Here is a 27,291-nt window from a genome sequence, read left to right as displayed (position 1 = left end):
CGGAGAAAATGAGCCCCGAGAGAGATCTACAAGAGTCGATTAACGCCTTATCGACGGGGCGCTTTTATCGTGAACGATGGTTTTGTTCGAATTATCGTTCTACTTGTACATTATACTCTAATGTTTAAACTGATTTCAAACTTTTTTAACGACCATATAAACTGTTAAGGCTTAGAATTGTTGCGACACATGGGCGATTATGTGTTTCCTGTTCTAACCAATAGCGAAATGAGTATACATCAAATCCATATAAAATAATTTTTCTTAAGTTCTACAACACAGTTATTGCAGCGCATAGTCATCTTAATCCACAGTGAAAGGATTAATCCTCGGACGACGAAGGTTCTGACAATTGTGATAGCTACGTATATACAACAGACGTTTCACGTTCACTTTCTAAGCTACATTTAGATGTCAGTGTTTTATCACACTGGACTAAATGAAGTGGGATCTTTGATAAGCACCTTAACGACGAATAACGTGGAAGTAAAGCTTGAATCAGGATATGTGGTATCTTCTAAATTTTATAACTTTTATTATTTACTTATATAATTTTTTTTACTTAATTATTTACTTATATAATTTATTATTTACGTTACATAACTTACTTTTAACATTCTTTCTTTTCCTGCAGTTGTGTTCGCATTTGCCATAAACATCCGCATTCTAGCCATCAAATTCGTAGCCTAGTCACGTATTCACACTTGCGGTGGCTAGAAAGAGGTTCATAATGATGCAGAGGATGTATTTATTGAATTACCTTCATTGTCAAAGCATGTTGTCAGGAAGGAAATTTATGATTCGTTAATTGATTCACTAAATAATTCCTTAATTCGTGGTTCAAATGTTTGTCTTATTCTATAGATTGTGGAGACGTGGATTGTAACCCAACCAAAAATACACATTACCATATAAATCAAGATTAGCAATGTGTTAGTAAGAACGTGTACATGTTAATAACTGAATATTTTCAATGTTAAATTTCCAACAATACATAATTCATCAGAGCTATTTCATTTTTATTATTTCGAACAAATTGCAAAATTTATGAGGCATAATTTTACTATTCAATAAAGCCATTCGTTCACAATTTGACCCCAATCAACGAACCACTGGATCGCGAATACTCTCAGTAAATCTTAATCGCATGCGCATCAACATCTGCATAAACAAACGCATCTTTTCTCTCATCAACAGTTTGAATTTCACGTCCTATGTGCGCGTTTTCCATCGCCTCGTCATTTTTCCGCATAGATGGACGAAGGAAGGCAAAAGTCAAAAAGTCACAGCTAGACAACGAACTTTCTAATTCGACAGCACCGGTCCGTCAAACAAGTGGGAGGATTAGCGTCGAGTATAATTGAGAATGCAAGGACGTCGGGAGATCGTAAAGCTCAAGCGAGCGTAAAAATGGCCGATGTGGTAAATTCGATGCTATCTGAGTACTACTTGCCGAATAGGAATCGAAACGCGATTACGATGGAATCGTAGATAGTAACAAACATCTGAATGATAATTTCGAAACAATTGAGAGATCAACGATACTTTAGAGATTCAAGTCACTTCGAATATAGTTCAATAAAGGATCAAGATTCAGTATAGAACTTTGGAGACCTGGATAATTTATGAATTTTTAGCTACGATAGGTCATCAGTGAAACGTTATTTAACAAGCACTCCACTCATTTACTTCGATACCAAAAGCCAACCATCCTCAGGTACTATAGTTCTATTTGTAACTAATGGCAACGCAAATGAATTTCTAGAAGAGTCCATGTAATCGGTAGACTGAAGATTCTATCCAACATCTCGCGCATTCTTAGCTTTCTGTTAACAAACCGAACGAAAGTTTGGAAAGTTGATGGTAATTGGAAATTCCGATCGATAGATTGAAGATTTTTATGAATATAATTAAAGAAATAATATCTAAGTAAAGATTTGTTTCACCCTCTCAATTTTTTAACGAATACTTCACTTTGAATATTTTGGGCATTTTTTAATATACTGATCAATATTGAATATCCAAATACGTGAAAATGATAATATGTATCCTTATTCTAATCATTCCATGACCTATATACTATATTTTCAGAATTATGAATTTGAAGAACTGTACTATCCGGATATCGTCAATTTGCAGAAATATTTAAGAGCTCGTCGCACAACTCTTGCAATCAATGATCTATTATATCGCCTTAATTTCTTCCTGATAGTTCTACCGGTTCGGTCGATCGAATTAATGTTAATTTAGCTAAAACACCTCGTTAGATTTGTCGTATTTTCGCTTAATTTGCAACGAGCCATGGATTCGACGCTGCACTCGTGAGACGAATTTGGTTAGACGCGTGGTAATTAAGAACAGTGGGCAGAGTGAAAGTTAATTAACTTACGAACGAATTTGGAATGTAAATCGTGGCAATTACTAACTATCCTTTAAAAGGTAATAATAAACAAATTTTGACTATATAATTATGTAAAACTAATCGCGATCGCAGCCAATCAGCTCATATTATCATTTACTACACAATTCATAATTCTAATTACGTATTGATGCAATTAGAAATTGTACATTAAATATTAATATGATTATGCGGATCTCACCGTGTGGAGGTTGCTGCGAATGGAGACCCACCTAAAATTAAAAATTGTATTAGATCTTAAGATAATCATGAAAATAAAAATTACATTAAATCATAAACTAATCGTATAATTCTATATGAGACTCTTTTTCTTATTTTTATCAGTAATTTTATACTTCTATTGCCATTTTTAATTTCAAAACGATCTATCTATCACACACATACGGGGATACAGTGCTTCCTAACATTACTAGGTTTTCTATTAAGTGCCTACCTAATTCTGAGTTGGGGCTTTAATTTGAGAATGATCAACATACCCAGGGATCTCATTCATAAAATTAATTCACAAATGCCTTACCTAACAGTAAAAATTAAGTTTCAACTTCCTATCTGACTACAAATCTAACTTAACCAGTCTCTCAAAAATTCAAAGATTTTCATGAATCCTATCTGCATAAATATCTCAATATAATAAATAAAATTGGAGTGGAAATATTGCGTCTAAGTACAGAATGAATATATCTTTCACAACTAAATACGTTGATCTTGAATATGTTGAATATGTTGATTGTACTATGAGAGAGTATCTTCTTTCTTAGAAATAAACTTAAATTGAAATTAGTTTAAATCAAAACTTTAGATTTTTTGTCGTCTCTACTTACATAAAAATTACACGATTTCTGTACAAGTTCTACCTATTAGAAGTCTAAAGATTTCCTTTCATAGACTTTCACCTGCAACCAATTTGAACAATTTCTTTGTAAACTCTGAGCATCAGACATCTAAATGTTTATTTATAGAATACTACCTAGATAGAAATTTGAAGATTTATTTATGGATTCTATCTGCCTCACAAGCTAAAGGTTTGTTGATGGATCCTACCTGTCTAACAATCTAAAACTTTGTTTGTGGGTCCTACGTACCTAAAACTCTAAAAATTTATTTATGGATCTTACCTGTCTAAAAATCTAAAAATTTTTTAAATATTTTTCAAAGTATTTTTTATTATTGTCAAATACATATATATGAATATTTCATAATACCATTGATTTGTAAAAATTATCCGCCAAATTGAATGTCCGCCATTACAGCTTCACATATTTTATGCATTACGTGACTTCGTTCTAATGCAACATGGCGCACTTTTTCTGACCGTTAAACAAAACTACACAACACGAAAAAAATGCGACGCGCAGAACCTGTTCAAACTTATCTGTGATAACGTACTTTCTCGAATGTAATACAAGTTATTGAGAAAGACGAAATTAATAGTCAATATTATGTTATGTATTAAAATGAAAAAGTTATTTGAATGTGTTACTCAAATGAAATAGAATCGAGAGAATCTATGTTAAATTTACGTTAAACAGTCTATTCACATTCTTCGGAAACATAATTTAATATATTCGAAAGAAAAAAGTAATTTCTTTAATCTTGCACTTTTCATCTTGGTATTCTTAATAAAAACCGCGAATTTAGAATTTATTATATTAGATATTAATTACGTTAACATAACGAAATATTTATAAGAAATGGAGTTAATTTAATAATAAATAAATATTACCACATTTTGACGAAAAGTTATCAAATTTATCGTTAATCAACATGGCGTCCTTTTGGCTTTCATCCCGTCCTTTCGAATTTCGCAGCATCCCTCTAATACATCAAAGCTTCTCTCGGAATCAAATAATAGTAATCTGCACAAAAAAAAGCGAAATATTAAAACAAATGTATAAAAGGAATAAATTATTTGAAAATAAAACATAGATCATGGTCAAATTGTGTTTCGAAAACTCATTGTACGAGCTACCGGTAAATGGAGCAATCAAAAAGACAGTCGGAGAAACAAAGGTAATTAAATAATAGATTACAACGAAGTAATGAAGAAAAACGCACAGAAAGTAACAATAGTGTGAGTTTGAACGGTAGAAAAATGTCTACCAAAGTGCCAAAGCCACCTGTCGCGAAATGACATGGATGGATATACGTCTAATCCCTCTGATTGTCCACGCTAAACTGACACCCCGCACCGCGATTTACCCAACGAGTTTGGGTTGTGGAGGAGTAGGGGGCTAGAGTTGTCGGCTATTCCTACATACACAAATAGGACTCGTCAAATTCCTGGAACACCTACACTAAAGGATATGTTTTCAGTAATAGACATATTACGTTTCAAAACAAAAAACAATACGTTAGGCTGAACAGTGAGATGAAAAATAAAAGTACAGAGAGTAAACACAAATGATTTAATATCATTTTGACGAATAGAAGTGAGTCTGAAACGAAGATATCTGCGCTTATACGTTGTCACTTGATTAAATAAAATTGATTAATAGATAAAAAGGTGGAAAGATATAATTTTTTCAAACATAACATGTAATAGAATATTATAAAATATTAATAGCAATGTCCTTAGGCGATCCCATTATCAAAGCACGCCTTTGAAAACGTAAAAGTAAATCTAATTCTAAAATATTAAATTATAAAAACGTTACATAGCATACTGACTCTAAGACCGCATTGCATCCGGTCACAAAAAATTTCCGAAAGTAAAACTGCATTAACAGAGAAGGATGGGGGAAGTGAGCGTTTTTTCGGAAAATACTGCTGTTTCTAATTAATTTACTCATCAATAAAAAATATATTACGAAATAGAATATATTTGAAATATTATTTGTGCTTTGTAACTTATTTCCTGATATTGACAAATATTTATAAGATTCTAAATGTAATACAATCTATCTGAAAGAATTATACTGCGGATGTTCGTTTCTTACTTATAAACTACATTCATTTTATAATTATTCGAAAATGCTTGTGACAGACCAAAATTCGTGTGCACGCGTCTGGTACTGTAGAGCTCTCGTGAAAACAAAAAATTGTTGACAAGGATTTAGTGACGCTGCAATCTTCTCGTCATGCATTTACAATTCATATAATACATGAACTATTTTTTTAATTTTTTATTTTAATTTCAATTGAGAATGTCTTGGTTATTTTATCGAATTGTTCAAAACTCTATTTTGCACTACAGATTGAGGAAAACAATTATTCAAAATAAAAAAAACGTTGAAGATATTTGAACTCTCTCTAAAAAGTAATGTTTTTTGTTTAATCACGTCTAGTTCCACCTTAGTATTCTTAAGAGAAATCATAGAATTACGTATAATTTAGTCGTATTACGTTAAATATGGCATGCCTATGTGCATATTCATACGATTGATATATATATATGATTGTCATATCATAAATGTGTATATCATAAATCAACGTTACTAAACGTTACTGTATGAAAAACGTTGAAATAAACGTATAAAATTGGAACAAATTATATTAAAGTGAAATAATAGTCGGACTTATATTCTGTTTCAAAAGTTTATGATACATGCTACACGTAATGAAAACGATCAAATAGACTACCAATGGAGGAAAACAGAAAAAAGTTCGAAAGATTTTATAAATTTTTGTTAATAATATCTAATAAACAACTAAATAGGTAGACATTAATTCAACAAACCTAATAATAATGTATGTAATGTAATAACAGCAATCGAAGTACTAAGAAATTCAGATTATACGCTTCGAACGGTGACACATATTAACGACTCGCTCTTCGACAGTAGAATGGCGGTATCCCGCCAAAAGTGAGCCTAGCCGATTGTGGATTGGCTGAGACGGCGAGGCTTTGTTTCTATACAATACAAATTTGAAATACCAAACACCGTAAAAATTCTCTTACATTTTACGAACTGATGAACTAGACATTTTTAAAGCACATAACTATAAGAATTTGAACACTAAGGTGAACACATATATATGCGTACATCACAACCATGATTTCAAAATACGAATTTTAAGTATTATGTGAAGACAGATAATTACAGAATTACAAATTGCTGTTACAGGTGAAATATAAAAAATTGTAAGCTTATTCGTACTATGTCACAGTGCATATACGTAATCTTTCTACTTACTATTCTATTAATAGTAATATAAAATAAAATTAAAATATAGTCCATCAAATCTAATATATCCACTATGAAATAAGATTACGGTCATATAGATAATTTCTAAAATTTTCTAACAAAGAAAAGTTACTGTATGACACATTAAATCCATATACTAAGATTAATCTTTGGAAAGCGAAGGTAATCTAACCTAAAAACTACTAAATTTGAAACGTATGCGATGTATTAAAAGTTTTAAGTTTCAGGCTTCAGATATTTAATCTAAATTAGAGATATATTAGTGAAACATGAAATGAGACATATATATATTTACGTTATAATTTTTAAACATATTCGTATTTTTAAACATCGTTAAGTAAATTTCTAAATAACTAAGAATATACTGCTTCTTATTAAATAGTTACGAATTATTTTTATTAACGAGAAGCTATTAAGTGATGGTTGGCAAGTTGTATCGATATATCACAAGTTGACGAAGTATACCAATAATAATTTAACAAAACAAATTCTTCTTCTTTAACAAACAAACGCAGCTGCATTTATAACATGCGACATAAGTTCACTCTTTTATATACTAAGCTATTTGATTAATTCTAAGTATGTAAAGAATTTAAAAAACTTTTAAAATCGTATATTTATCATTATTACTATTGATTTTTTTACCATTTTGAAATATACAATTTTTAGAATAATTACTATGTCTTCGTTGTTAAATGAGCAACTAGAGAAAAAAATGAAGAAAAAGCGAAAAAACGATGCAAAATATTCATGACGTGCACGTGATTCATCTACATGTTTCAGTTTTGTTGAATATTTCACAATCGAACATTTTCTTTTTTCTTCTACCGTACCCTTGTACCTTGTGACATGACTGCTTCTTGTGGGAGACAAGAGCAAGACAAAATGCAGTCTCTAGCATTTTGCAAACAAAAAAGGATAAAACTGTTCGCTTTTCTTTTTAAATAGAGATGAAGGTAAAAAAGATGTATATCTACAGAATTTATTCTGTTTCCATTACACATTCTGTCGATTGATTATTTTCATTTGAATCAACTGACTTACTTAATAAATTTTTCTTGTTTACAGGCATAGCTATTTGCTTTCTTTCTTTTAGCACTAATGCTTTGTTTAAATCATTCTTACCAAACCTTATAAATTTAAAATTATTCATACACTGTAATTCATTATTCCAATTCATTAACATTTTACACTGAGTTGCATTTAAAATATCAGGAATTTCTGAAAAATAAAAGAGAGTTTGTATATCAACATATATTAAAAATAAATTTGACTGTAATTCTTTACCTATTCCACATGTATCATATTCTTCTTGTTCTCTCTCCTTGGTTATTCTAATTATATTCTCCCTGCTAGCATGCTGTCTACTCCTATTGCTACCTATAGATCTTTTAATAGCAATTTGTTCCATTTCTTTATCATTTCTTGCTATGTACCTTTGGATCAAACATAGGACTATAACTAATCAAATCTTTAATGCTCATTCTATGTATCACCATGTACATACATCTTTGTTTTACCTACGTTTCTAACAAACTTGCAGTTAACTCTGGAGTATAGGGACACACACCTGGAATCATATTGTTTCTGATCCACAACATTTTTTCTCCTATTAAATTCTGTTTTATCAAGCGGGACATTTTTCCTTTCTGTCTATTTGATATTCTGAAACGAAACACATTGACCATTTCCTTCACTAGTACACAAAAGTATTATATAATCATATAAAATAAATGAAATGTACATAATAAAATCATATAATTTAATAGTAATTCTATTTACTTCTTGGCTTTTTTCGCAATAGCGATAGACTTTCTACTATTTGGATGTATCATTTTCTTTGACTTCAGGAAGTCTTTTCTCATTGCTGTGGCCTATAAAAGATAACAACACACTCAAATAGTCTTTCTATGATAATCTATTTTGTATACGTATAAATTAGTAAAAATATTACCATGGCTGTGAATTATTTCGATTATCCTAACCTTCAAAACTCCAACTCAGGCTATGCGTTTACTCAATGTATAATCTTGCGCAGGCGAATCGTCAATAGCAACTACGGCGACGCCTATCGAGAGTAGAAATAATATCGAAGTATACCTTACCATGACATTTCCGGGCCAACAAACTTCAAAATTTGTTTCTTCTGTTTCAAGATATTCTTAGCTATTTTTTTTAAATCTTATAATGGTAACCTATTTTAAAATGTGTAATCTTTGATGAATGCATATTAGTAAAATTTCATATGAAGAAAGTTTTTTGGGAATCTGTATCATATCCAGCGAGCAGAAAACGAAGACTTGACGGAAGTCGACGACAATGGAGATAAAAGTTTCTATCGTAATATTGCTTTTATTGATTTTAACCTCAGATGGAACGGGTTTCGGCAGAAAACGATCCGCCAAGTGTCAAAGAGGCAACGAGCAGACTTTAAGTAGAAACGAGCAGAATTCTACATCCGATTATTATTATTACTGTGACCCAACAGAGTTTGGAGTAGTACAAAAGATTCCGTATTTGCGTTCTTGTTCACCATGCGACATGATAGAAATCGATTTCTCTTCTGCTTGTATCAGATGCGGGATGTGCCTTGCCATTGCTGAAAAGGTTGATCCTTTTTCACCGGTCTCGATTATCCTAGTTCTCTCTATTCGCGTATTTTTTAAATACAAATACAGATTTTTTACAATTATTTATTTTATTGATAACATCATTTAACGAATTGTTTGAGAACTTCGCAAGGGAATCCAGACATAAATAATATTTAAAATGTTTATAGCAGTTCTGAAGTAAAAAAACAGCGATATGAATTTGAAATGACGAATCATATCAATGATTTTATTATTCCCATTTTAGACATAACACAGGGGAACTTTATAATTTTTAAATCTCTTTGATTTTATATATCTTTCTACATTTATTTTTCTTTTTGCATATCTGCATGTTGCCTTAATTGCTATCTACATGTTATTTTAGTTGCATTTTCTTTTGAATCGGCAATGGCTGTCCTGTGTCTCGTCAATAATTTGTCTTGCTTGGTGTATTTCTAAAAGTAGTATTGACATAAATGAACTTTTGACTCCAAGAGTCAACATCGCCTTTTACGACTCTTTTTTTAGTTTACATAAGTTCAAAGTTATATGTAGGTTTTTTAAAATTTTTCTACTTTTTTGTTACTTAATATTTTCAAAAACACGTCAACATTCGCAGGCTATTTATTACTTTATTCAATTGCATATATACTTTCGCTTCATATACAAAAGTACATTTTCACAAACATCCTTCCGTAAGTTTGTTATTTAATCAATTTAATTCAAACAGAATCGATATTTGTCCAAACCCAGCGTTTTATTATTTAAGAGACATTCGCGATAAATAATTGTTTTCCAATTCGGTCAAATACACAGTAGAAATTAATATTGATTATCAAAAACACTAGAAACTCTCGTTCGCGAATAAAAGCAGAAATACATAACAAAATCTTGAAATGAATGGGTATCAATTGCATAATGAGTTATATTATATTTGCAATAGATTGATGGAAAAAACTCCTGAAATATCGTATCTATACCTTTTAGATAAATCAGACATTGCTGGACGTTCACGAAGCGTTGCCTAACGCGTGTTTAAATGACACTGAGATCGAAGTTCTGTTGAGGACCATATGTGATTATTCTTTTCAGTTGTAAATATTTGATGAGTAAAGTAATCTTTATGTATATATATATAATAAATATATATATAAGAATGTACAAAATATCAAAGCTAAAGTACTCATTAATATTAAACCATATATGAATTTCCACTTTTTATAAATATCCATAACCTACAAATAAGAAAAGGAAGGAACATATATTTATGATTTTTTGACAGCTATGGCCTTCGCGAATTAGATGGAAAAAGATACATTTCTGATAAATTACCTGGTTCTATCATGGTATCTACGTCCGCCGATGGACTTTGGAGAGAGAAGTCTGTATACAAAGATACTTCATTCATGTCACAATTATGCATGTCGTGCGTGTATTCTGTTATCTTACGACGGATTTTATTTAGATTCAGAGATCTTTGCCATTATTATCTCGATGAAATCGGAGAAGTCTCATTGTACGAACAATGGCAGCGATGTAACAACGATGGAAAACTTCATGACTTGTCGAACATTATGTGTCGGTAATAAGAAAAATGAAATATCTGACTTTACTAACAAAATATTATCGAAAAATTTTGTCACCTGTTTACGTCATTTCAGAAACGTGCACGGTATATTACGAGATTGTAAGAGCATGCAGAATACGGAGAAATACGAATCCCCGTTTAAGACTTATTACGCAAAAGTAAAAATCACCGCAACTTACGATAAATACGGCAAACGCGATTAAGAGTAATATGTCTACAACTTTTTATTCTGCACTGCAAATAAATATAATATATTTATAATTATGCCACTAAGAGATCTTTACATCGTAACTCATCATAGCTATATTTGTAATATTTATTTATTCAAATAAATATGAGTTTTAAATATGAGTTTAATCAATGCATAATTCATTTTTTTGATCTTAAACATAAACTTCAAAAACGTACGATATGTTACAACATAGATACATTCTATAAATTGATGCAAATGATAAAATACTTCAACTGGAAATTCCAACGTATTATAACATAAACATTTTCTTCTAACGTCATTCAGTGTTTTTTACCAAACAAACAAATTATTAACATTAGAAGTAAATGATAATTTATGACTCAATTAGATTGCAATAAGAAATTATATTGCACACACATACAGAATATGCAGAATAATCAATATTTCTTTTACCTAGCTTAAAGGACACAGCAGAAAAAACACTTATGCGAAACCAACATTAGATATTTAGTTTCCAGATTAACCTATATTTTGAAACGTTGTACAAATACTACCTTAAGAATGTCTACAAAGAAGCAATAGTATATCGACTATCCAGATAATTCTACGTTCTTGCCAAAACAACTCGCCTCTTCGTCGACAATTTCAGCCGCACAGAAGCCATTTAAATACTGATCAAGCGCATTAAAGTTACACGGTTGATTTCGAACAGAAACGAGGCCCTAATATATTGATACTAAAATTATGAAACTTTCAAGAAAGGGGTTAAGTTCTGGTGAATTCCTTGACACATAACATCCTTTCTTATCATTGATGAAAAGGAAAGACCGCGTTATCCTTAGATCTACTCTTCTGACTTCTATCAAGCCTCGTTCTTGGCAATCCCGAAAACGGGCTCCAATTCGTACGCTTGAAATTGCTACGCCTCCTCCAGTTGAAAAATTTCGGCTCGAAACGAGGTCGATTGATGTCTTCATCCGAACGCACATAGCGTTCCTGGTTATAATTCCTTTGTGTAATTTGTTCTCGCGACTCTTGCGTGGAATCGGAAGGATTCGCTGCTACGCATTCGTTGTTTATCGTTAAATTCGATCGCGAATCACGATCGAGAGAAAAATCATTTCGACGATCGTCGCGGAAATGCAAATGCGATAAATGAGGGAAATGAGAGAAACGAGGTAAATGTGGCAAATGTGGCAAGTGAGAGGGCATTAGGCGATGTTGACGCATTCCACGAACGATCGTTTCCTTCATTTGTCGTCTCTTGTGCCAAAGTCTCTCGACGATCCCGATAGAAACGGCCGATACGCCTCCAGCGATCAAGATGAAGAAAGCGGAATAAACATCGGCCAGCCTGGCACTGTGAAATGTGGTCGGCGATTTGCATCGAGGCATCTCTGGCAGCATTCGTTCTGTTATCCTGTTCAGAACGCCTCGTTCTCGTATTTTCAAAATGCTGGAAAACATATTTGATTGATTAATGTTTCCATTGACCGAGAAGCTTTATGTGAAATTCATTTATCAATTCTTTCGTTCTTTTCTTTCTTCTTTCTGAACATGAGAAACATGAGACATGAGAATGTTGACGATAAGTAAAATACAATTATGGGGCTTGATGGAAGAGTGGCGTATAAGATATTTTAAAATCACCACTTCCATTTATTTGGTCGTGACATGCTCTTCATCGAAGCAGACGAGATTTCTCAATTTAGGTTCTTCTAGCTTCACCGACGGTTTATCCAACTTAGATATTTCTTATTCCTACCACTTTTCCTCCGAGCCCCTCGATTTTAAGAAAGAATAGAAAATAAATAAAATATAAGTCTAAGGTCGTATTACTATATAGAATACGATTCTCATTCTCCCTCTAAAATTCAAATACGATATTCTTTTAATATTTCACGTACTTTAAATTAATAATTTTTTTATAAGGACAAGAATTAGCCATTGGTAGAGCCACCATTGTGAATGTTTGTGGAAGAGGCAATTCTTTTAGAGTACATCGTTCTTGAATCAGTGTGGACCTGAGGGCGCGTCGTGCCAGAGTTGCACTTACGAAGAAGCCATAATGGCCTTTCACGGCCTTTGTAAGACCAGAAGTAGTGTCCAATTTAGATTCCCGATTGTTATACGCTCTTATATACAACTGTCGAAGATTACTATCATTCACGTTCTGTGAAACAAAGAGGAGAATATCTCGATGGTGAAAAATTTGATATGTTACATTTTTATTTGTTTTTTTAATAAACTTACTCTAATGTATTCATCATCGGTGATGCTGTATCCCAATTTGAAATTGTGCGACAAAATATCGGTAATAGATTTGATACCACTAGCCTGCACCGATAAGATCGAAGTGATGAAACCAGCATAAGCATTGTACGTTACTAAGGCGAACATTAGACTGAATAATAATATTGTCTTTCCTGATAGATTTCGTGGTGTCCATGGAGTACCTGCAATTGGAATTCGTTAAATTCACGAAAAATTAATGAAAATGAATCGATTCTTAAGAATGAAACAATCATTGAGAAGACAAACGTTACGACGTCTTACTTTATCCCTTCTTTCTTCCTACAAACTTGTAGCTTACATGATTATATGAACATTCAAAAACATGTCACTGTAGAAGTCAGAGAACTATCTGTACGGATTAGCTTTCAACTAGTGTGTTCCGAGTCAAATGACTTGCGAGCATAACAATATTTGTAACAGTTTTTATTCTTTTCGTTTTATTCTTTGATAACCTTCTAAGATATCCTTTAATAATTAATTCTCTATTTATTCTTATCAGCGAATTCATCCATGCAAAACAATTTGTAGGACAACAAACGAAATTCTCCATAATATATGTATTATACAATAACTTACAGATACGCAAAAAGAAATTTGAATACTCGACTAACAAATATGAAAATTTAGTGGGATCACCGCTCGTCACTATGTATGCGTGTAAACGTGTTAGTAAAAATTGTTAACTAAACATTGATAAATTACTCTTTTAAGAAATTCCTGATTGCCCTTTTGAAGAAATTCAAGGGATATAACCTTGCATGCACATTATGCTGATGCACCAAAGCGCAGCCTCCCCTATTCCAACGCGTTTAGCTTCTTCATTGTGTAAAACAGTTTTCGCTGCGTAAATGATCAACCCCATCGCTACTAGTATGGCGAAATAAGTAGATGCGACACAACTCAGTAAACAGTTATTAAACGGTTGGCGAAATATGTCCCTCATGGTACCAGTTTCCAGTGGATGATAGTAAACATTCCTCCTGTGTAAAAATATTCATCGTACAGAGCATAGGTCATTCGTCTGATCAACAATATATTTCATTATACAGCTTGTCCCATAGGTTTCCATATAAAATCTTGTTTACGTGTTCTATGGACAAAAACAAGATAAAACTGATAAATATCTCACTTAAAATTCACTAGAAAAATATGAAGCATAAACGGAGGTCTATTTTCTTTACATTAATTAGTTTCTGTGAATATTTGCAAGAGACGAAGAAACTAACGTTTTTATTAATTAAACGGGTAGTTCATCATAAGATAATGGACAAAATAAAAGTGGTAAACAGATAATAACTTTTAACTTGAAGAAAACGAAACAAGCTAATGTTACAGATCAAACTACATGCGATGTTATACATTGCTAAACATAAATTTATCAGCCAATCACAGTGCATTAGTTTTTTGCATTATATAATCGCGCGATCCATTCTCATCTTTCTTGAAATTATGTACATAATATGAATGAATGGTACGGTTTCGTTTATTTTTCATTTGAAGAAATATATTGAATAAATTACATTTTTACTAAAATTCGTGGTATCTAATAATAGGCGACCAAAGGTGAAGTGACTTTAAATTTTTTCGCTTGATACATCAACTAAAGCAACTTTAAATTTATCAAGCAGAATTCACCAAGTTATTTATGTAGATGCTCGCATATATTGTTACATTTGCTTATCGTTCGAAGTGTTATCCCACCTTTCTTCGTATAATATCGATATACTATATACCGTAGTATCAATTTATTCGACAAATCAAAGATTAATTCAGCAGACTTAACTTATATTGACACATAAATTACATTATAATAAAACCTTCCTTTTAACATTTCCCTCGAATTATATATTTTTGTTGCTGCTTTATAACAAAACTTTCAAGAACCTTCGTCCATATCAGGCTTTCGTACTTTTAATAGTAAAAGGCTACAGCAAAATTTATAAACCTAGGAGACACCCTGTACGTTCTCGAAAAATCTGTTAGTCACTGTTATCGCATGATTTAGATATTATGAAGTATTTTCTCACATGTAACGAATTAGGGGATGACTAAACGACATTTCAGCTTGTCGTTCTTTATTGACGGTAATATATCCTAAACCAATGTCCACATCACCAGTGACGACATCTCCGAGGAGGTTATTCCACACTTTATTATTCAAAGTACCCAACTTCTCGTGTGGCACCAGCTCTATGCTGAAAATATGACATTTTATTAGTTATATATCTATTTCATTTTAATCGCAAAATGATAAAAAATAAACTCTATAAAAATATTGCAGGCTATGTTAAAAAATTATTCATCTGAATTTTTTGCCCGGATTGCGAAAAACAACAAAAAAAACTGCGAAAGAGTTATTTTCCTGATACGATTTCATACATATTTATATAGCGACTTGTCAATATTCCACGTGTTTGCTTCTGCGTCAGAATTATACTTATTTTGGCATTAGAATATGAACTGAATGAACAATAAAGACATTGTTGAACGTTTATGTATCTTTCATAAATTAATGACTTATCCTTCCCCACCTTTTATAATCCAGTCATTCACCCCAAACTTTTCGCTGTGCCAAACGCCGGCTCAATCCAAGTGGTAACTATAACTTCGTAGTATGTTTCGTATATTTAATATTTATCTGTATATTTAAAAAATTGTGCGTGTAGCATAAAATTAGAGGGGCAAATTCTAGAAATGTTATCTACATTATTTCAATCTTTTTTTATATGTACAATACAATTATATGTACACATTACATGTTGATTAATATACAGGGTGGTTGGTAACTGGTGGTACAAGCGGGAAGGGGGTGATTCTACGCGAAAAAAGAAGTCGAAAATATAGAATACAAATTTTTTTTAATTTTTTTTTTATTTTTCCATCGAGACAACGATCTACAGTGAGATCCGTTATAACGAGACGCGATAAAGTGCACGCGTATCGAGCAAAAATTCAAAGTCGATTTTCTCCAAAACAAACCCACAAACGAAAAATCTTTATTCTATATTTTCGACTTCTTTTTTCGCGTAGAATCACCCCCTTTCCGCTTGTACCACCAGTTACCAACCACCCTGTATATCTATGTATTCTTCGTGTGATAGAATTTGAAACAAGTATTATGTCCTAAGATTGTATACAGGCAATGCTTGACAGACCCATGAGGCGTCTACTGTAAAATAGATTGCTATATTGTTAGTCTTGCCTTCTTTTTTCGTATATGGTTTGTTTTTACCGGTAACTTAGACTCTTTCTTTCTTCGTTTCTACCTTCTACAATCGCCACAAGCTCTCCCAGAATTTCGAGTCGCGTCTTAGAACATAACACAAGAAATATATAATTCCTCATTTGCTCGTTACGAGAATGATATCGTGGGTGGTCCACATTGATCGTGAGCAATGATCTCGCCCTACCGTATCCTATTCGCATGAAAAACAAAGAAAACAAATACAAGAGCAGTGTCTTACATACATTTTTCCTTGTCTTTGATATGACAGGTTTTACGAAACAAAAGTTCAAATATTTACTAAACTAATGGTTCTTCGACATAAGTAGGTTAATAACTTTTTACAGGAGATAGCAAGACGGATCGATTAACATATTAAAAAATATATAAACATATTAAGAAAATTAAGACCGATATTTATATATCCTCTACGTTTCTATCTACGCGAAATCTATTAACATCAAGTTATATCACTTTCGAAACCATTTAATTTTTAATCGAAATATTTTCTGGTGAATGAAGATTGCTTGCATTGTATATCCGTGATTTGCAACTCAGCCTGCATATATAAATATAAAATATTTAATGTTAAGGAACAAATCCGATAAATTCTATCAACACTTACAAATTACATTGCTGTTCATAGTCCAATTAATAACTGCTTTGCACTTTGCAGAAGAAGAGTAATCGATATGAAGAACGATATGAATATGCGGGAACGTAACGATAAATTACGAGAATAACTGATGGATCGTTAAAAATAATTAAAAATTGTCTAAAACTTGAAATAGAAAATTACAGCAAAAAACGATCGATCAAGACGCGTGTCACTATTTTCGTCAAATATAAACCATGCTGTTTTCGGAGAGACATAAAAAGCTATAGACCTCTGCTTTAAAATTATGAATCACTTAACTCGAAATGTGGCTGATCTCGCAAAGAAAGAAACCGCAAAACTCCGCTAAGTTGAAATATCGGAAATGTTCGCAGAAACCAATATTAAAAAAGCGTTATATTAATTTATATGAACACCGAGATTTGCCAAAAAAAAAAAAAAAAAAAAAAAAATGAACGAGAAATTCGAAATTACAACGGAATAATAATTTTCATATGATCAGTGGGAAAATCGATAACCAGAGCAGGACGGAATAAAAAGGGCTGAAATCATGCATGCTCGTTAACAAAATAACAATATCAAAACTTCATTGCCATTTTCATCTGTCATATCGTGATAACGGTTACACGAACGTTGAGAAACTGGACGTTGGATTTTGTACACTGTAACATACGACTTTATCGTCGTCATCGTATGACTATTTTCAATGCAGACGTCTTTACACTTTACGTATTGATGTATTTCTGCGGATCCAAGTGTGTAAAAAATGATTTCAATAATCCGGTAAATTACTTATTATTTAAATCATAATTAATTATCATTTTCAGAGAAAATTTATGAACGTTTAACTCGCATTTGTCTTTTCAATTGATATTATAATGTATCATGTGTTATGATGTATAGTGTATCATGTTATGATGTAACCGATAGATATTTGATATATACATATATACATAAAATGGCATAATTTGTTAGATTTATGGACGATACTATTTAGCACGCAGTTAGAAATTTTAAAAGACCTTGTGCCGCGGTCAATGAATCTATTAGTAGATTTCGATAAAGTCATGATCTATTCGAAGAATGTTATTCGTTAGGTTTAATTACGGAAAAATATTAAGTTACTAAATTATTAAGTTTAATTACGGAGAAATATTTAGTTAACATCGATCCAGAGGTTGATTTATGCGAATGCAGAAATTAGAATTCAATTACAATTATATAAAAATATAAATAAAACTGTAATATAATATAATATATGTAAGACAGATTCAAAAGGAAAAGCTCTATTAAAGAGGAAATGCGAAGTACGTAAGTAAATACAAAAGTAACAAAGTGCATGATTCACTTAGAAAATTAGTCATTCAAGATACGACTTAATATACATCAGAGGAAAATATTAACGATTTATCTGGCTCATAAATAATTCACTGTTAACGCACAAAACTGCGCAAATTAAACGAAAAGTCATTTTATCGATATCAATTGAGTTCTATGATTTAATGATTCCCACCTCTTTTAAACTATCGTACGTTACCACATTTGAAGTACGGTACTATGTTGCATGATTAATACTAACAAATTTTATATACACCTAAATACATTATATTGTATATAAATGATCATATTCGATCAATTAATTCGACCGATTAATTACGGTAAAAACAATTAGGCAAATATAACAGTATTTTTATCTCGAGAAAAGTCAATATCAATTTTATCAAAAAAGTCTGTACATATATTTAATGGAAATCCATAATCTATAGCTTCCACAGTACTCTAAACTATCCCCTTGACATTCAAAATTTATCTATTGTATAACCACGAATACATATCTTCCATTGGATTCCCAAATATTGTTCTTTATCAGATCCATTGCCACTCTGTAACTTATCCCTCGCCTACAATTCATATACAAATTCAACGACCCAAAGAAAATTTGCATACTTGTAGCCATTGCGAACCGTTTCGTCAACTCATATATTATCTTATTCTAATACCTGGCGTTCACGCTGCTAGCAACGAATTTGGCGAAATCGAGAAAAGGTGCGATGTCGTTCGTCTCCTCCTCGTTTACATCCATTTGCCCATCAATGGTTCCATTGAGAACGCCAAAGATGATCGGTTGCCCTTTGAACTCGTTTCTCAATTTCACGCTAATTGGATTATTCAATGACCACGAGTCCAAATACCAAGATCCAAGGAAATTTGTCACTAGACTGGTATTGTCCGAATATCGGATTTTATATACGTGGACGAAGTGGTAGAGCACTGTTTTATTCTCGAGTACCGCGTAATTTAAATTAAGGGACGCGTTCTCGTCGAACCGTTTGACCGGTGGCTCCCCGAACTTGAAGCTTGTCCCGTAGTGTTGCAGAGATACGCACGTTCTAAAAGACACGATAGAAACATGGAGAAGATAATAGCAAAGATCGGTTAATTGTAATTATATATGAATGAATGACGAGCAACGAAAACGAATACAACTTGAATTCTAAAAGTTTGTATCCTCGTTCTCGATGGTAATTAATTATTCATTACGTTGATAAATGGTAACGATAAAATTACCATTGAAAATGGAGAAATTAGGTTTTAAATTAAATAGAATTATGAACGTGGACTTTAAAATTTTGATAAGCATGATGTGACAGTTTAGAATTAAAACTGAATGAAGAGAGTTGATATGTGCATTGTAACAAGTCCATATTTATGGTATATTCGCGAAATATCAGGGGTCACACCATAATTACCACGTGCGTTACGAAAAATAGTACTTTCGTCTATCTTGCGAGGACTAGCGCTCCGGTAGCACTTTCCGGTTATGCTTTCTTGCAATAAAATATAGCATATTTCGAAACTTTTCTGCGAAAAATAGCACGGTTTGCCTTTAATCGCGAAAAACATGGATTATCTAGGATTCTACTGCAAAAACGAAAGTATAAAGGCTTCTTTATTTTTTATATTATATATATTTTATCATACAAATAAATGTGCCTAATGATACAAGTGCATCATGAGTAAAAAAGCATAAATTGGTATAAATTAATTTATTCAATTAACAATATCATTATGAAGTTGAATATATCTTCCATTTAGACACCATCGCCAACAAATCTTCTTTTAGGTAATTGAATTATGATAATTTATCAGACGTGTATCAGTAATTTATTAGACGATAATTCAATTTTAGTATCGCATCCACTTTGCCGTGTATTTTAATTTCTTCTCACAATGTAGTTTAATACGAGTATACGTGGGATCATCGAAATTTTCAAAACTGAATAAACCAGTAATAAACGATAATGAAGACAACTGGTAGCCACAGAAGATGAACGTGAGTTGTTTGGAAACTACAATGCAATATCCTACTGTTCACGAAATAAATGAAATGTGTTACTTTCCGCTGAAGCGTTTGAGACAAACTACTACTCGTGATGAAACGCGAATCATGTTTGTTATCGTCATATGCTCGAAACGTGTTTATTATCGGCAGGAACATTGAACGGCGTTTCTTCTCGTGATAGATTGACTTACGTTACTCTTCGTATGGCAAGTAAGACGTAATACTTTTCGTAACGCACGTCGATTTAGCGTAACCATAATTTAACAATCCACGATAATCTTCGCATTTGTGTTCTCTCGAATTCCATCCAAGGCTAAGGATAGCGATAAAGAGAAATTTACCAGCGAACTTTGAGTTTTGCATAAACGACACAATAAATCTTAAATGATTCGTTTCGAGCGTTAAATTCTCGATAAGAGCGTCACAATGTTCGAAAATCTTTCAATACTTAACGATGTATAGGTATAATCTATACGGTGGACTAGCTGTTTTCGATTATTCATATTTTTAGATTTATCTTAACAAGTCTGCTCCACTTTTTTCCGAATTTTTTTCTCCGTCGTTTAAATTATCTCGGAACCATGAGAACGTGACATGAACGTGACATTTACCACGTTCCTTATTCAGACGATCGATAATCAATGAACATGCTAGATGCATTGTTCGACGAATATAATCTACCTGTTCCAGTACGTTCGAGACATTTTCTGAATCACTTCGTACGTTGACGAAGGTGTTGCAACGATCACGTCACTATCGATACCGATATTCAAGTGTCGAAGTACGGTATCGATCGTCGCATCCGTGTTTCTCATGGTTATCATCAGCCAAGACACGTAATAATTAAACTGAAATTTCTGCGACGCCTGCAATGAAATTTTCATTAAGGATAGTTAATTACCGAGCTTGAAGCAAGACGAGCGACTTATGAGAGAGAAACAACAACTTGGAGCAATAATAATTACGAAATTAAACCAATGATATTTTTTATACTTTATCATGTGACTTTACTCCAACTGCAGCTAATTGCAAATGATATTGCCATGCGATACCATATCTCTTGTCTGATAATAAATGTAGCAATTATTGTGAAAGATACAGGATAATTTTACACGAAACGGTAATTAGTTATTCAAGAAACCATAACATAACCGATGTATTATGCGTCAGATATGTAGATTAATTAACTAACATGTAGTATGTCGAGTGAGTAATAGGGAAAGATCGTGGTATCGAATAAACGAATGAATAAAGTCGAAGACAAGTAGATATTACTAAGCTATTGATATGTCTTCCTTCCTATCAAATGCTTCTTGTGTGCAGCTCATAAATTTTTAATTATCCAATAGCTAAATACATTTCTTTATCTATTTAACTAATTGATTGTTTATAGCCGTATGGACCACTACAATGAATTATTCACTATTCGTCCGCAGAATAGATTAAGTATTATGTCTTTGCTATAAATATTTCTTGTCGTTTAAACACTTTATTACCGTATGCGTGCAGAATATTTTCATGAATATCTCGGAAACTGATGTCGAGCGCCCATTACATGCATAAACGAAATTTATCGAAATTCTGACCCTGACGACCTATTCGAAGATCATTGAAATCGGTGAAACGTGCTCCTTTCGATATACGAAACATTTCTAGCAATAAAAATGCGCTGCTATAGCAGAGAACTAATCGCATTTCGGTGAATGTTGAATAGTTAAAAAGTTACTTAAGAAAAGAAACGTGTTCCAACATCATCGTACGAGTCTATGCAGTCTGTCACTGTGTGACCGAAGCGTCCTGTTTTGCGACCAAGTTTTTCAGGACAGAAAAAAATAAAAAAAAAAAATACATAAAAAAAGCTCCGCTCCCCAGAGACTTAAACCCAAAAACTGCATCATACAACAAAAAATGTAAAGCGCCGACACATAACACAGCATGGCTACGTCGTACTTTGCCTAATATACCATTACAAAAATTCATGTTTATTGCGAATAATGTACGTAAAATCTGTATTTTCTGGACTCAATAAACTCCCTTGCAAACAAAAAGTCTGTCACTGTGTAGATACTGTACAGAGGCATCTCCGATAAAGGCAAATGAGAGTTTATCTATTTTTCTTGACGAAACTTCAAAGACAGTTTCCTTCACAGGAATATGAAGCTGGCTCTTAAAGTACGTGACGTGCCGTAGCGAATGTGTTAAAAAGTAAATTTCATATAACGTGTTACGACGTAGCCTCTCCTCACCACATGAAGAATATTATCAGGGGAAGTGAGATTAAGCCCATCCAGTAGAACGATCGATCCGATTCGATGCTTCTGGATCACAAGGACGTCAGGTATGTTCGGGTTGGCAGCCGATTGAATCGACACGGCGATTCCCTCGTCGGAGAGACACGCGATCAAAGGTCTTGTGTAAGTAAAGACGCAATCTAAAATAAAAGGAAAATGAAAAGAAAACGCGTAAAGTAGGAAATACTACGTCGAAGCGAGGAAATAGGGAAATTGAACAATATTACGAAGGTCGTGCTGTTGCGACCTCCGTTTAATCGTCAGGAACGTTATGTTATAAATTCTTGAAAACATTTGGAAACGAGAAGAGTCGCTATACGTGACTAATACAGATCTGTAAGATCTAATTAATCTAAGTAATACATTGCGAGAGAAACATACGATAAGTGTCTTTTTATTTGAGGCCGGAGAAAAGTACACAAAGATTTGATCGTACTCACCAAAAGAAGTTAAATCCTGGAATAGTACTACTTGGTCCCAATCTTTCCATTTAGCAAATTCCAAGATCAATTGCAATATCAACGGCGAGGGTAAGATGCAAGTGCTCGTGACCATGTAAAATGTCGCCGCCAGGAAAAGTTCTACTTTCATTATTGTATAAATTTCGAAGGGAAATGGAACTATGGATAAGTTTTGAAGAATCTTCTTTATTTCTATCGAGCTATGGATCTCGTACGAGACTCTTTAATTGTGAATAATTATAAGAATCGACGGTGCTGTTTCCATTGACGTTGATTAATCTACTGAAGAAACTCGTGGAAATAATCCAACAACATTTCCCTCTTGAAATATGGAGATACGTAATTACAACTATTCGTCTAATAAGAAAATTCAATTTAACGGACGAATCTTTTTATTAGGGATGTATACTCGTTTGATAGAAAAATCTTTAAAACATTTCACATAAGGTACCTTTCAGGAGAGTTAAAATCACTAGAAACGACCTCGGTCGTTGCAATCGAACGTCAGCAAGTAACACTTTTACACGTCAAACGAGACTTCGAATTATCATAGATAAATAAATTTCTATCCTAATAGTATTTTCATTCGTTTATTCACTTCATTCGATGCATTAATTTGCTCTAGAAAGATGTTACGTAAGATAAAAAAGCGGCTACTTGCATTAAGTCCATCGATACCTGTACGAAACACGAAACGCCCCAGACAGCGATCGAATGTAGACTGAGAATCATCTCAACGCAGTCCTCTCGTCCTTACCTTCAACGCATGCGGTAAAAATTACCTTCCATATAGAGATCGAGAAAACGTTCTGTTTTTTACATCATTTCGAGCGTATTAATTAAATGGATGGTGTCCCGTATCGTTGTTAGACATCGCCCCCCGGGGAAACGAAAGACGGTCGAAGATTACAATCGAAGTGAAAATTATGTTGGAAACGTAACGCTCCACTTTCTTCGATATAACACGAATTTTAAAGAATTCCAGACAATTTTGAAGTTTGCTCGAGGAAAAGATACCTTCAGACAGTCACTTTTGAATACGAGACACTACGTTTGAAGTAAGAATTTCCCATAATTTAACGAACCATGCACTTTTCTCTAAGAGTCACATCGAATATAAAGTTGTAAATGGCTTCCATTCCGATTTTCACCTCTGTAATCGTCTTCAACCGTATCAGGATCGAATTTTCCTTGAGCTGTGAAAAGATCTTCGTTTTTTCCCTTGTATTGTTTTAAAAAGGAAACAGTCTGTTAAAATATTATTTTTATCCATCTCGTCGAGTTATATAAGTTCAATTCGATAAGGTTTGTGTTAGGTTTTCTGATTAAATTTGACGGATTCTAAACAAAGTTTGTTGAAAACGAAAGTATGTGTGGCTGTTTATAAAGATTACAAAATGATTTCCTGAGGAAGAAGATGGTAATAAAGGAATCGGGTTACCGTGTTTGAAAAAATCAGCGCGGCAGGTGTATTATTGACGTTTGTACTGAAAACCCGTGAACGAAGACAATGATGCGTCGATAATAGTATTTACCCCACGACGACAGCAAATCGATAGAATTGATGCTATCGATTCGACCGATGAAAAGAATCGGTGCGTCCCATAAACGTTTATTTATAAAGCTTGTTCGTGAACTGCATCAATAAGAAAGATTGAAAGTTCATTTGCGAAATTTTAAAAAACTTTCCTAAACTTTCCTAGTTCATAATATTCCTACGATCGATATTCTATTAAACGTAGTTATTAAATCGCAGATATTTATACCTTTAAGGGGAAATGTAGAAAAATATTGAAAATAAAGTATTTGTTATTATATTTAAAGGGCGAAGCAAATTTTTATATTAAGACTTCACTTTCTTTTTCATCGTGTTGACATACATATGTAGTAATTATCTCCAATGAAATTATATTACACAATTTCATAATCAGTCTGAATGATTTTCCTTATCTTCAGAAAACTTTAGCTTCAGTTTGCGATTTGACGAGACAACAATTTATATTATAAATCTTTCCAAGTATATTCACTTTCTATCGTTTAATTAACTTCTCTTCATTCTAGATTGCTAATGATTGGTCGTTTTTATAATGCTCGTATTTATTCAAACTAGAAGCTGTTAGGCATATATCACGCTTTACGATTAGGGTAATTCGCATTTCCTCTATCTTATTACTTATGCGTCTTTAATGTGATGCGAAATTGTTTTCAATAACGATTACGTGAATTGCAAATTTACTGAACCAACCGTCCAGGTGACGCACTATAATTGTTGATGAAACAAGAATAAAAATCTTTTATGAAAAAATTTCATAAGTAACATTCAGTCTTCATATAGAGGGTGGTAACTGGTGGTACAAGCGGAAAGGGGGTGATTCTACGCGAAAAAGGAAGTCGAAAATACAGAATAAAAATTCCTTTTCTTAATTTTTTTCTTTTTTTTTTTTTTAATTTTTCCATCCAGACAACGATCTACAGTGAGTTCTACCGAGCCGGTATTCAAAGTCGATTTTCTCGAAAACAAAGTCTCAAACGAAAAATTTTGATTCTATATTTTCGACTTCTTTGTTCGCGTAGAATCACCAGTTACCAACCACCCTGTATATTTTAACTAAAAGGTTAATCATAAAAATTAATCGAATATATTATGTTGCAGTGTGTTTTACATTAATGTCGTGAAATTATTTTCAAAATTAAAGATTCCCTCTTTACATTTTTGTAAAGAATATGATTTAAATATATGGATATGAAATCATATCCGTTTGATGATGTGCAAATTTTTTAATTTTGTACATTTGAAGCTTCTATGGCATTGTAAACATAATAACTTGTACACACAAAAGGAAATCGTAATTATAATAAACAAATGATACATTGTCAACAACTAAAGGTTAAATATGAATTGAATAAAAATGAGAAACACTTCCCTCTAACAAGATATTGCTTTCATTGTAACTCTTTATAATTAATAAGACAAATTCCATTAATAATATTTATTCCATTAAGTCTTTCCAACACATCTCCTACCACTTACACATTGCTACTGTACTGTACAGATTGCGATACAGAGTGCGGCCCAATAACATGTACAAGCAAGCATGAGACGATTCCTCACGAAAAAATGAAAAGATATAAAATAAAATTTGTTGCTCGCAGCTTAATTCTCGAGAGAATTGACTTTGGAAATTCTTTCGATATATGTGATTTATTTAGTTACTGACTAGGCAAAAGTTGACAATTGAAAGGAGGTTTATTCTACGTATGGAAATATGTAAAAAATACGCGAAAAATGTACAATAAAATTCTTTCGTGTAAGGCTTCATTTTTCAGGGAAATACGGACATGACAAAAAATACTAATTCGAATTGAAATATCTATATCTGAAACTAAATATATGTAGTAACTGATGGATTCTTAGAGTAAGGACAAGTAATGATGGTAGGCTCAAAGTTTAATGTATTTTAATAAGTGATATTCAACAACAAGAGGACCGATTATAATATCGTCGCACGTCGATTCACACTCTGTGTCCGCTCAACTCACACTCTGCTTCTCAACTGACTCTCTGGCCGTTGTAGCATTCTTTTGTCTTTTGCTAGGCCCACCGCACACGTGTTCCGCGGACGCTCGTAGCCAGAATCACGTAGGCCTTTTCGGCAAAGCTATTTATTTGAAGGACCCGATAACGCATTGATGGAGTAGACAGCGCCTCGGCTCTCGCGACATTATAGTTGGCTCGACGTTTCTTAGGCCCTTCTCCCCGATACTACATATAGTATACAAGATTAGAATTAAAGATGAGATATATAGCTGTACTATAAATTCTGTTTTTATTTCAACAAAAAATTTTTATTTCATTCCGCGGTGAAATGAGTCAATATGTAATTATTATTAATTTTGTTATTGACTATGTTTTTAGTATTACTGCAAAACCTATACGTCTTTATCTACATGCTTTTAATAATTACAAAAATGATAGATTTATTTTTTCGTTGTTGTACAAACATATTATACTATTACATAAAATTCACCATCGTTATTATGTAATTTTTCTAAACTATTCCAAATAGCCCTTCCTATATTTCCCCGTCCCAGCTATTCAACCCTTCGATGATTCAAGTTCGACATA

General features: G+C 32.7%; 3 protein-coding genes across 4 annotated transcripts; 1 reads left to right on the top strand and 2 right to left on the bottom strand.

Annotated features, from left to right (window-relative positions):
* Positions 1-584: 584 nt before the first annotated feature.
* LOC117162722 (translation machinery-associated protein 16 homolog) lies at positions 585-8,634 on the bottom strand. 2 transcript variants are annotated; one of them, XR_013058991.1, is made up of 7 exons: positions 8,519-8,634; positions 8,347-8,438; positions 8,089-8,229; positions 7,852-8,000; positions 4,143-4,275; positions 2,601-2,631; positions 585-713 (listed from the first exon to the last, which is right to left on the bottom strand). XR_013058991.1 is itself a non-coding variant. In XM_033344632.2 (5 exons), the coding sequence occupies exons 1-5, from the start codon at positions 8,519-8,521 to the stop codon at positions 7,547-7,549; spliced, it is 624 nt and encodes a 207-aa protein (XP_033200523.2). In that variant the 5' UTR covers positions 8,522-8,634; the 3' UTR covers positions 7,533-7,546. The 2 variants fall into 2 exon arrangements, 1 of the variants encoding a protein (XP_033200523.2); XM_033344632.2 differs by lacking the exons at positions 585-713; positions 2,601-2,631; positions 4,143-4,275 and adding an exon at positions 7,533-7,785.
* A 150-nt stretch (positions 8,635-8,784) lies between these two features.
* Positions 8,785-10,957, top strand: LOC117162723 (uncharacterized). The gene is made up of 5 exons (XM_033344633.2): positions 8,785-9,171; positions 10,143-10,249; positions 10,438-10,536; positions 10,621-10,737; positions 10,817-10,957. Exons 1-5 carry the CDS (start codon positions 8,884-8,886, stop codon positions 10,944-10,946), a joined length of 741 nt encoding a protein of 246 aa, XP_033200524.1. The 5' UTR covers positions 8,785-8,883; the 3' UTR covers positions 10,947-10,957.
* Positions 10,958-11,277: 320 nt separating this feature from the next.
* On the bottom strand, positions 11,278-23,598 carry LOC117162721 (uncharacterized). The gene is made up of 9 exons (XM_033344631.2): positions 23,145-23,598; positions 22,660-22,844; positions 21,095-21,279; positions 19,071-19,460; positions 15,259-15,426; positions 13,985-14,211; positions 13,190-13,392; positions 12,844-13,109; positions 11,278-12,392 (listed from the first exon to the last, which is right to left on the bottom strand). The coding sequence occupies exons 1-9, from the start codon at positions 23,293-23,295 to the stop codon at positions 11,744-11,746; spliced, it is 2,424 nt and encodes an 807-aa protein (XP_033200522.2). The 5' UTR covers positions 23,296-23,598; the 3' UTR covers positions 11,278-11,743.
* Positions 23,599-27,291: the final 3,693 nt, after the last annotated feature.

Source organism: Bombus vancouverensis, chromosome 8 (assembly GCF_051014615.1).
Source record: "Bombus vancouverensis nearcticus chromosome 8, iyBomVanc1_principal, whole genome shotgun sequence".
Classification (NCBI taxonomy): domain Eukaryota; kingdom Metazoa; phylum Arthropoda; class Insecta; order Hymenoptera; family Apidae; genus Bombus; species Bombus vancouverensis.
Note: the sequence above shows the minus strand (reverse complement) of the source record. Positions and strands in the feature narration are given on the sequence as shown.